The sequence below is a fragment of the Panthera uncia genome (genome assembly GCF_023721935.1).
Source record: "Panthera uncia isolate 11264 chromosome A3 unlocalized genomic scaffold, Puncia_PCG_1.0 HiC_scaffold_12, whole genome shotgun sequence".
In the NCBI taxonomy this organism is placed as follows: Eukaryota; Metazoa; Chordata; class Mammalia; order Carnivora; family Felidae; genus Panthera; species Panthera uncia.
In genome coordinates, this window is record NW_026057579.1 from 14,181,289 (window position 1) to 14,193,381 (window position 12,093).

The 12,093-nt window shown below is 41.0% G+C and overlaps 1 protein-coding gene across 1 annotated transcript in view; it reads right to left on the bottom strand.

The window, feature by feature from the left end:
• The window catches only part of TTC27 (tetratricopeptide repeat domain 27), a 186,230-nt gene extending 174,455 nt beyond the window's left edge, over positions 1-11,775 (bottom strand). Inside the window, exons 1-4 of the mRNA XM_049652326.1 lie at positions 11,526-11,775; positions 9,932-10,109; positions 9,404-9,533; positions 3,013-3,153 (exon numbers count right to left, since the gene is read on the bottom strand). Of these exons, the coding sequence (XP_049508283.1) occupies positions 3,013-3,153; positions 9,404-9,533; positions 9,932-10,109; positions 11,526-11,625 (549 nt within the window). The 5' untranslated portion in view covers positions 11,626-11,775. The remainder of the gene's footprint in view (positions 1-3,012; positions 3,154-9,403; positions 9,534-9,931; positions 10,110-11,525) is intronic.
• Between the last annotated feature and the right edge of the window lie 318 nt (positions 11,776-12,093).

Genomic DNA, 12,093 nt, shown 5'->3' on the forward strand with positions numbered 1-12,093 from the left:
GTGAGGAAAGGTAGAATTATCTAATAGAAGTTTCACATCATGTTTCATTTACTTCCCGGAGGTGCTGCCTCATTTTCCTTCTTTTCTATCACTAAGGCTAACGACAGGCTACATTTCGATTATCTATCCCTGAACTGGCATCAGCATTAAGTGACTCAGGTTTGACAGCCCACCCTTCCTTTTCTAGACATGGGAATTCAGACAGAGTGAGTCAAAGAAACTGTCCTTTTAAGAAAACCTACGACATCAGGGGCTCAGTTGGTTGGGCGTCGACTTTGGCTCAGGTCATGATCTTGCAGTCTGTGAGTTCGAACCCCACATCAGGCTCTTCACTGACAGCTTGGAGCCTGGAGCCTGCTTCAGATTCTGTCTCCATCTCTCTCTCCCCCTCCCCTGCTCTCACTGGGTCTCTCTCTCAAAAATAAAATAAAAACATAACAAAATAAATTTAAGAAAACCTACATCATCAGATGCTGAACCTTTAAAAATCAGATCTATAAGTTAACTCTTAACCCCAAATCTTTATCTGGGGTGAGAGGGAGTGTGAAAAAAATAAAGAAAGCATAGCCTATTTTTCTACTAGAAAATAAAAGTGCCCTTATCTGTTTGCCAAGAATTGCTTAATAGAAAATCTGAGGCATTAATAAAAAAAAGACATTTGAAGCCTCACTCTAGTTTCTAGATCCTGTCTCCTGATTTTAGCACTTATGACAGAATGTTCTGATTAGGAAGTCACACTAGTCAATAACCTCCTAAAAGGCAGGAAGCATAAGTGTACTCAAAAGGCACCCAATAAATCTTTGCCAGCTTGGCCCATTTTTAAAATAATTATAAATAAGGGAAACTGATATTCCAGAGAAATTTACTAGCATAACGTCACACAGCTGTTAAGCGGCTGAGCCAGACAAACTCTGGTCTGATTTCGAAGCCAAGACTCTTTTTACTCAACATTTACATATTACTAATACTAGTCTATATACTTCACAGATTAGGGGGTTTGGGGAAAATCACCTTCTTGTATAGTTCCACAAAAATATCATTATAAACAACTTGATATATTCTTCATGAGTACGTCTATTCAAAGCTAACTTAAAAAGGTTAAAATTAACTTGGTTAAGTATGGGACACTTCTTTACTATTTTATCTTCATTTATCAAAGAAGTCATTTTTATATCATCATTTAGAAAATGACATATTACAGACCCAAAGAAGAAAGAACTTTCCTGTTTTCACTGAAAGGGAAGATTTCAGCACAGAGTGATCTCTGCATGGTGATGGGTAACAAGACAACAGGGTTGTAAGCCCAAGTCAAAAGTTGTTTAGCACCTGCCAAGAAATTCAGGTAACTTGTCTCTCCAACCCCACAAAGTATGACATTTACAACCAGCCGTTCAAATACTTACTTGTTCAACCCTAAGTTGATAGTACATATATCTTTTTTTAAAAGATGCTTAACTACTGGCTGATGAACGTTTTCCACCAACAAAATTTAAAACTGTCTCACTCATTTACTACTCTAGTCTCACTACAAAGACAATAATGTCATCTGGCAGCCTCATGCCTCAGTGACACTTTCTTTAGAGCCAAATACTAGTCATTCTAGAAAAGAGCATTCACTCAGATCAACTCTAGAAAAAAAATTTTATTCAAGCTAGCATGACTAAACAATCAAAGATAAGGCCTTATATCTACTCTGACATTTGAAGCCCATCCAGTAAAACCCCTTCCAGTACAAGCGATTCCAATTCCTCTGGCTGGCATGACAGTCACTGAAAGAGGCAAAACTTGCCTTCTTATCCCTACTTGGGTATGAAATACTTAGGAAAATAAGTCCTTACACAGTACAGCCCGAGTCTACATTTTGCCCACCGAAATACTGTTTTTCTTAAAAATCTTCAGCCAAAACTTGGAAATTGGGAGATTTCACATACAATTTAGATTTATCATTTCTGGGTCTACATCCTCAAGTTGCCACAATTAGAACAGAAGTCAGCAAACTACAGTCCGCAGGCCAAATCCACCCCACTCTTATTTTTGTACAGCCTAAGAACTAAGTACAGTTTTTACATTTTTAAAACACTGGAAAAAAACAAAAACCAAAAGAATATTTTGCAACATGTGAAAAGTATATAAAATGTCAATTTCAGTGTCCATAAATAAAGCTTTATTGGTACACAGACACACACCATTCGTTTACAAACTGTCCACAGCTGCTTTCACAGCACAGTGCAGCCTGAGGAGCTACAAGGCACACTGTACAGGTGGTGACGTCCACTAACCCTCAAAAGACACGCTTGTATCTCTCTTGGAGCTCTGTCACTCCTACCGCATAGTAGCTTTCTGTGAGTAGAGCAGGTCTTCTCACTAATTTATCTGTGACCTAAAGAAACAATGTAACAGACATTCAATAAATGCTCTACTAAATCCAACCCAAATGATGAACCAAGGTAGGATGTGGGCCAGGAAACAGTAATTAAGATCGACTGCAAGAATACTAAAATTCTGCCTCCTGCTCACTATCCCTACAGGAAATTCATGAAAGACCATGGAGGATGTTTTCAAACCTTTAAGATTCAGAGAATCAACATTTACATACACTCACACATACACAACATACGTCTATACAATCCTTTTAAAGGGGCTCAATATAATCTCATTTTATATTAGATGAATCTCATAAAAGGAGAAAGTTTTTGCTTATTTTCATTAGATTTTAATTTTTTAACATTTTTTAAGTTTATTTATTCCTTTCTGAGAGAGAAAGCACAAGTGGCAGGGGAGAGGGAGGCAGAAAGAGAGGGAGACACAGAATGAAGCAGGCTCCAGGCTCTGAGCTGTCAGCACAGAGCCTGACACAGGGCTTAAACTCATGAACTGTGAGATCATGAACTGAGTCAAAGTTAGATGTTCAACTGACTAAGCCAACCAGGCATCTCTATTTTCATTAGATTTTAAAGTGATATACCTAAAGAAGACTTAGAAAACACCACCTACCGTCGTTTCTCCCCTTACCTGAATGGTTGTCAGTTTATGTCTTACATTCACTAGAATAACTCGTGCTAGTAAGAGTAGTATGGGCTTTGAGGTCAGGCTGTAGACTGATTCCCCGTCTAGAATAAGCAGATTCAGAACAACCGCATCCAGTCCTTTGACCTGGAAAAAAAAAAAAAAAAGTAAGCCAAGATGATGTAATTTAACAAAATATTACTCTTTATAGATCTTACAATAACACATATTTTCCAGTTAATTCAACTTTGAAACAAAGGCATTAATCTATTACACAGCAATTGGCACTGGACAGAATCGTAACATTAAAAGGCCCCTGGAGACCTATAAACCCAGGCTGCCCTAACAGATGGCCACCTACATGCCTATACTTTAGAGGAACAGGGAAGTCAAGAAACTGCTAGTATTGAAGAGGTTTCACGACTTTATAGATTTACTTACAACAAAATAAAAAGCATCCCTATGTTAAAGTATTTACATTAAACACATTTCACATATGCTTCATTAGCTGGCAAACGTCATTACAAAGCAGGTCTGCTCCATAATTCCTAAGCCAAACAGCCAGCTAGATCTTACATATCAAATGCTGAGTGGGCCTAAAACTACGGACCAGTGGTAACAGAAGGCTGCAAAAAAAGACATGCATTTGGAAAACCCAGTCTTTAAACAGAGACTTTCTACAATGGACAAATCACCTGCATTTTCTAAAATGTGCACTATATAGTTTTGACGACTGCCACAAGACAGACAGCAGGAATGCTTACCCATTAGAAACATGAGCTCCAAGGTCACAGACACAGGACAGTGTCCTTTTTCTGCCTGTTGTTAGTTTGTGGATATAGGTAAATTTTTGAACTGAAACATCATTAACTACAAAATGAAATCATAGAACCCACACCTTGTAGGGTACGTGTAAGGATTAAATTAAATAATCCAAATAATGCCAGTGCCTGGATAAATACATTGTTGAAGCATTCGATACCGGCAACAAAGAAAAAGCTGTGGGTTCACCCGCTGTCCTCCCTTCATCGTCAAGAAGTGTAATAGAGGAATAAAGAAAGAGCACCACCAAACTGCAAACAAAGCTTACCGCTACCTACACTAAGGCCAGAGGAATTTTTTTTAAACCTCAATAATTAAGAAGCTATTTTGAAGTTACTACAACTACCTCAATTTTAGAAGGAAACAGACACAAATGTTAAGTGCAGTCAAAAATCACACAGACGTCAGTGTCTGAACAGATTCCAGCCTGTTTTCCAACTCCCAAATCAGTGTTCCTCCTAGCACCCCATGCTGCCTTCCCCACGGACCGCTTCCTGCCCCTTGGCAAGGTTCAGGGCTATGCTAAGCATTAGGAAGAATGCAAGCACCAGGCCAGGATCACTTCCAGCCTTCCAACTAGGACCACTACCTTATGGTGGCATGGCTACTAAGATACAGACACTGGAAGAGGACCAGGTGTGGGGGAGACCCTCACCATGAGTTCAGTCTGAGACACGTGAGCACAAGGCATCTTGCGAGACCCCCATGCAGAGGTGCCGAATATACCAGCAGATATACTCACTTAAGAACTTGGGAGAAGAACCTGCCTAATGTGCCGAGACTAGAGATGCAGCCTCATTGAGTTCTCTGTCACACAAAGATGTCAAAATAAGGATACAACCACCCTTATTTCCCAAAGTCCAGACCAAACTGGTACACTACAAGAAGATATGACATGCCTTTAAGAAAAAGAATCTGTGGGGCACCTGGGTGCTTCAAGCAGTTAAGCATCCGACTTCAGCTCAGGTCATAACAGTTCGTGAGTTCGAGGCCCCCATCAGGCTCTGTGCTGATGGCTCAGACCCCACTTCACACCCTCTGTCTCCCCCTCTCTCTGACCCTCTCCCGTGCTCCCCCACTCTCACCCACTCACACTCAAGAATATATAAATATTAAAAAAAAAGAAAAATAATCCATATTCTAATCACTTTGAAATGAGAAACATAACTAACCATTCTAGCACACGTTTAGATCATTCTCTTGCAAATGAAATCCCTAAACAGAAGCAGCAAACAAGTAATTTACTAGGGTAACAAATAAAAAATTATACAAAGAGATAGAGACAGCCCATGATATACCACCTGGGTATCATTACCTCTGATACTCAAAGCAGGGGTTGGTTACTAAACCTCCTACTCTTCAATTCAAAACTCTCGGGAGATGGTAGTAACAAGACAAATAACAAATAAATGAGTGAATCTATAAATAAATACATTTCTCTTCCCAGTGCTACCTTGCATAATCATGAAAAAATGAAATGCTTTTCTATCTTCTGCTTAAGTAAATCAGCCTCTGCCTACACCCGAGATATAACACTGATATTGCAACTGAGTTCCAAATGTGTTTCCAGAGGTTTTGGGAAATTGTCCATTTTTAAAGAGGATTGTTTAGGGGCACTTAGGTGACTCAGTCAGTTAAGTATCCGACCTCAGCTCAGGTCATGATCTCACAGTTTGTGAGTTCGAGCCCACATCAAGCTCTCCGCTGTCAGCACATCTCACGTACTGCTCAGACATGGACCTTTAGTGCTATTCCTCTGAGACCGGTTAGCATCAGAAACCAGAAAACAGTGTTAAAAATGATAAGGCCACACCACCATAAGGTAGTTGATCCTGGCCCTGTCCTTGCAGCCTTGCTAATGATTAGCATAGCCCTGAACCTTGCTGAGGGGCAGGAAGAGATCTGTGGGCAAGGAAAATGAATTTAGCTTTGGTCACTATACTCTATGACAATAAAATATATTCACAAATATTTGTGCTTCACAAGAGCCAAGAATCATGAATTACCACAGGAAAATGACTGTACTCATGTGTTTAAAAACTTCAACTCCCCCTACCTTCCAAATTCTTGGATTGCTGGAAAAGAGTATAAATTGAGTATTCCTTTTGTCTTTTTTTTTTTTTTTTAAGTTTACTTATTTATTTTGAGAGAGAGCCAGGGCAGGAGGTGCAGAGAGAGAGAGAGAGAGAGAGAGAGAGAGAGAGAATCTCAAGCAGGTCCCACACTGTCAGCACAGAGCTGGACACGGGGCTTGAACTCACGAACCATGAGATCATGACCTGAGCCAAGACCAAGAGTCAGACGTTCAACAGACTGAGCTACCTCGGGGCCCCTTGAGTATTCCTTTAAAAATAACCTGACACAAACAAAGAAATAAACAAAAACAATCTGACATTACCAAGAAGAACTGAACATGTGTATACTCTAGGGCATAGCGATTCCACGTACGGAAATATACACCACAGAGGAGCTTCGCAACTCCCTGCTGGGATGGGTATACAAGTGTGTTAAAAGACCATCCCCTCAGCCCTCAGGGTACCCAACTAAAGCCCAAGGGCCTCCTCCATTTAGCACACTGCATCAAACAAACGCTATCATTTTTTCAGTATGCTGTGCTTTGAAATTCTTGCAAATGATTACCAGAAGATATGTTCCTAATAGCACTGTATGTAATATATTGGGGGGAAAAGAAAGGAAACATACCATATGGCCAAGAGTAGAACAGACATATAAATTCTGGTCTAGTCATGCAACTGGAATACTATACAACAGTAAAAGTGAATAATGATGTAATTTCAAAAATATATCACTGAGCCTAACAAGTCACAGAAGACGTACAGTGTATGTCATTTATTTATAAAAGTTCAAAAATTGGCAAAATTAAACAGTATGTTTCCTGGAGTTACACAGGTGCTAAAACTATGAAGAAAAGCAATGGAATGATTAACACAAAATTTATGAGCCTGGTTCATGGGAGAGGGGGGCCAGGGCTGCCATCAGGAAGCACACAGGGGACCTTCTGAGGCAGTATTTCCCAACCTTTTCCAAGGCACAGCATCCGCAGAAGATGCTATTATTAGTGGTGCCCAGCAGGAACTAGCAAATGCTGCTAACCGGAGGAGACCAGTTCACAGGCTCCCCCAACCCAGCCCAGGCCCCACATGGACACTACAATGACACAGGGCTCGACATCTGGGGAGCAGCAGTCGGGAAGCTCTGTTCTTCAACGCTGCTAATGTTTCTCAGGCTGGGTGGTGGGAACCAAGGGCTTTTATTATTTAAACTGTATACACTTTATACGCTTTTTTGAATGTATGAGGTAGTTCTAATAAAAAAAAAGCTACAATCAAAGTCTCAAGGTTTCCTACAGTCTGGCCTGAATCCCATGAAGTCTGACCTTTTACTGCTACTCCAGCAAGCTCAGAGCAGCCCGTTCCCACAAACACTATGCTCTTCTCCCCTCTGACTTTCTGATCACATGACTGCACCCAGACTGCATTTCCTCCTCTTCTCCACCTGTCCATTTCCTCATCACCCTTCAGGTTCAACTCACGCTCCACCCCCAACTAAACTGTCTGACACATCCACTTTCAATACTGGTTAATTTGGTTAATTTCAATATTCTTACAGTCCAAATCTCTCATGTAACCTACGTATGTACTTCCTTGAATTGTTACCTGACTTTACAGGTGCTTCTACACCAGTAGAGAGCAGAAAGAGGACTGGATTTGGACCCAGAAAATGTGGCTTCCAATTGCCCAGCTATAAGACCTCTGTCAAGTTTCCTTCACCACCGGGAGCCTCTGTCTTCTCATCTTTAGAATACCTCAAACTGGGGCGCCTGGGTGGCGCAGTCGGTTAAGCGTCCGACTTCAGCCAGGTCACGATCTCGCGGTCTGTGAGTTCGAGCCCCGCGTCAGGCTCTGGGCTGATGGCTCAGAGCCTGGAGCCTGTTTCCGATTCTGTGTCTCCCTCTCTCTCTGCCCCTCCCCCGTTCATGCTCTGTCTCTCTCTGTCCCAAAAATAAATAAAAAACGTTGAAAAAAAAAATTAAAAAAAAAAAATTAGAATACCTCAAACTGATGGAACACATGTCAATTAAGCCCCACTCGCCCCACAGAGCCACGCTCAACAAACACTTATGACTTTGATGAGTTTTTAACGCCACAGGACTGAAGAGGCATACACAGTATGCCTCATACACAGTAAGAGAGGGAGTGAGATGTTCCACATAAATAGCAAAGTTCTAGAAAAGTGAAGCAGATCTCTTTAAGTCACATAAGCTTCGGGATTTTAGTTTAATTACTTTGGATGAAAACCTCTGTAAAGTGCAGATTAAGTTCCCTTCTTAGAAGGGCGTCTGGGTGACTCAGTTGGTAGAGCATCTGGCTCTTGATCTCAGGGTCGTGAGCTCAAGCCCCACCTCGAGCATGGAGCCTACTTTAAAAAAAAAAATTCCCTTCTTAGACATGAGATACAGATGATCCTTTAACCTTTCAGTAATGATTTAAGGCCAGGATTATGAATTTCAATTACTCTACTGCAACCTAATATAGTGACTCACTACACTGACAGTACAGTGCTAATTACTGTAGCTATCAGATTGTGGTTGCTTTTGTACTTCTCTTTCCACACTGCCATTAGATTATTTTTTTTAATATATTTTATTTATTTTTTTAAGTAAGCTCTATGCCCAACACGGGGCTCAAACTCATGACCCCAAGATCAAGAGTCGCACACTCCACCAACTGAGTCAGCCAGGCGCCCCTCTACCATCAGATTATTAACACTTATCTCTAATAATTTCATTCCCCTTTCATTTGTTACTTCTAATTTTGAGAAGCTTGCTAACAGAAAACAGGTCACTTTTGCTGCAAAAGTTTTGGATGCTAAGGAGCCCTTTTTGTAGGCTTAGTGATTGATAGCTATGTCTAGATCTCTGAGGTGGCTGGATAAGTCACTGTCACCACACTTCTCTTATGGAGTATGTCATACTCACCAAGCTCCATGCATATGCGCTGAAAAACTGTTGCAGAATTCGAACTGTATGTTCTACTGATAACATACTAATGCCAATCAGTAATACTGTCTTTATATATGGATAATAATTGTTATCACCATGGAGCACTTCTGTGCCAGGCACTTTAAAGAAGTATTTGTAATATAAAGGAAACCACCCATGGGATCCATTCTTAAGCACAGCAGCACAACTTACCTGCAATAAAATTAAACAGATTTCCAGTTTTGCTGCTTTGCCAGAAAAGATCTTTACATAACTGTGGTAATATCTGCAACTGGGTGACTGGTGCAGGTGCCTGGACTTTAGTAAAAAGGGCAACTAAGAGAGCTCCATAAATTGGGAGAGTTCCATGAAGAGTCTATGACTGACAATGGAACTTCTAGAAGTACTTGAAAATCTGACCAATGAACAAGCATTCTTAGTAGGCTTTGTACAAGCTATACAGTCATGTTTTTTTTTCCTATCTGCCATTAACTCCAGGTTATAAAGACTAGTTCCTAAAGAAAAAAATAATAACACAATAATAACTATATATGACATTTCCGAAAAGCATACCTCACTGAACTGCTGGAACAAAAAGGATGGCAAAAAATCCTGAGGTTGTAAATCAACAAGAGGCCCCGTCCAGTTACTCTGAACAAAAAGTTGCAAACTGCTTACACCAATTAGGAATATCAGCTGTTGTCTGCATAGAAGAATAAAGAAACAAATATGAACCACTGTGCAACCACAACTAATTCCATTTCAGTTTTGTTAGGAAAAATGTAAAATATTAACCAACAGTTATTGAGATTATCCAAGTATTACAAAACAAAATTTCTGAAACCTGAACAATTTATGTCTCAACGTCCAATATTACAACCGTGAGCCACATAAGGCTCTTTTAAACTTAAATTAATTACAATTAAATGAAATGTAAAATTCTGTCCATCAGTGCACTCCCTATTTCAAGTGCTCAAAAAGCACATGTGACTATTGGGCTGTCATACTGGACAGCACAGGTTTTCCAATGACAGCTAAAACTGTCTTTCTAGTAAATGTATTCAGTCTGTTTCTCTATGAAAATTTCAAATAAAATTCTACCTTTCAGCTGCGTCCAAATCTGTTGAGTAATCCAGGAATGTTACTATCTGCTTCTCAAGGTAACTGTCAATCTTTTCTTCAGTCATTGTGGTTGAGTTAAAAATATTTTGAGTCAACGAATTTAAGAATATGGCCTCAAAGTTCCCTTCTAGCAGCAACTGTAAGAAAGATCCACTCTCTGCAATATAAAAAATTAGTCCAATAATCCAAAAGAACCATTTTTTTCAAACTGTAAATGATAACACCATTAGGTAAATCTACCATTTTAGTATGCAAAATTTTTTAAATGTATATCCTTAGAATGCCTACTGTACATTAATCACAAAGCACTGAGCAAATTCCCATCATTCTACAAACATCACCTCTTCTACAATTAGCAGCTCATCCATACAACGAGCAGCAAGGTAGAAGCCAGACCCAGGAATGATATTCCTCATTAGTAAGTACAGTAAAACCTTGGTTTGCAAGCATAATTCATTCCGGAAACACGCTTGTAATCCAAGCACTGGTATATCAAAGCGGATTTCAAGAACCATTGGCTCAGTTGTGTTCATGCGACATTCGGTGACACAAGACATCGTTCATTTATCAAGTCAAACTTTATTAGAAATGTTTGCTCATCTTGAGGAACACTCGCAGAACGAGTTACTTGCAATCCAAGGTTTTACTGTATTGTCACCCTTCTGTTGGGAATTCAAAAAGATTCCTACTGACAAGAGAAAAGTTTCCATAAACAGGGGTCTAAGGCCTTTCATAACCTGGCTCCTCCTACCCACACTATACTCCCTGAGGCAGAGCTGGTTCACTCATTTTTCCCCTAATACCCCATGAATATGTCTGTGATTTTTCCTGCTGGGCTCTTCTCCACTTGTCTCATTCTTTAATCAAAATTCAGCTCAAATCTGACTTCTTCCCTGAAAATTTTCCAGATGACAAGACTTCAAAAACTACCTCTCTCCTGAAGCACCTATTGCTTGTGTGTGCACACACACCTATTGTGTGTGTACACACACACACACACACCCCGCTTATATACTGTCCTAGATTGTTACTTCTCTTCTGGATTCAGCCTTAATCCCACAACCAGATGTGCCTATATCCTGCATTTATCACTAGTAAATATGCCTTTTAACCCTACCTCTCCTGTAAATGTGTACTGTTCACAAGAATTACATCTTTGCTGCCTCGTTTTAGCTTTTCTGTTTCTCAGCGGTGGGACCTTGAATAAATTATTTAAACAATGTATTTAAATGTCTTCAGCTGCAAAGTGGTATTAAATGTAGTATCTACCTTACATGTCTATTACAAGGATTAAATGACTGTATAAAAGTTAAGGACTTAGAAAAGACGCTGACATCGCCATCGGTGTCATCACTGAACCGAGGCGGTGAGAAGTTTGGGGTAAAGACAAGCACAGAGCCCAAGGACCCCACCCGCTACATCAAGGATGCAACAATCCAAAGCTTTAAGGAATCAGCTAGATTTGGGCAGAAAAACAAAACAAACACGGAAGAATGAAAACCCAGCCGCCGCCACTCTTTCTCCTCACAGTCCACACGCTGGCCTACGTTCCTGGGAGGTTCGCCTTTCTCACCTGATTCGGTTACTCCCTCCTGCTTCCACTGCTGCCGCTCAGCCTCAGTGGGGAAGCCCCTCAAAACTGCCAGCTCCGGTATCCACATCTCCCTGGACATCGCTGCAGCCCAAACAGGTTCCTACGAGGGTCACACAGGAGTCAACTAAAGAAGGTGAAAGGAGGAGGGCCCAAAGACGCTGAAATCTCGTGGTGACAGTTCCTGTGAATACACCCACAGCCTTAGAACTCCATGTGCAGACACAGGAACACGGACGCGGCCATGACAGCAGCGCGGGACACCCTGGGAAAAAACACACACACTCGACCCCGGCTTCCGCCTAAGAGACCAACCCAAGGTCTTAGTACTGAGCATGCCCAGTAGAGACGCCCCGCCCCGAGCGGGCAATGGGCGGGTTCGAGGGTGGGTCTCCTCTTTAGGGGCGGGGGCCTCGAGCTGTAGAAGATTTGAGCGGCATGGAGTCCTCTTGCCCCACCCGCTGCGGACTGGGATTAAATAAAATGAGGCTAAACGGCGGTCTTGGTCTGAGAAGAAGAGGTAATAGGAAAGGTCTAACGCTTGGATTCC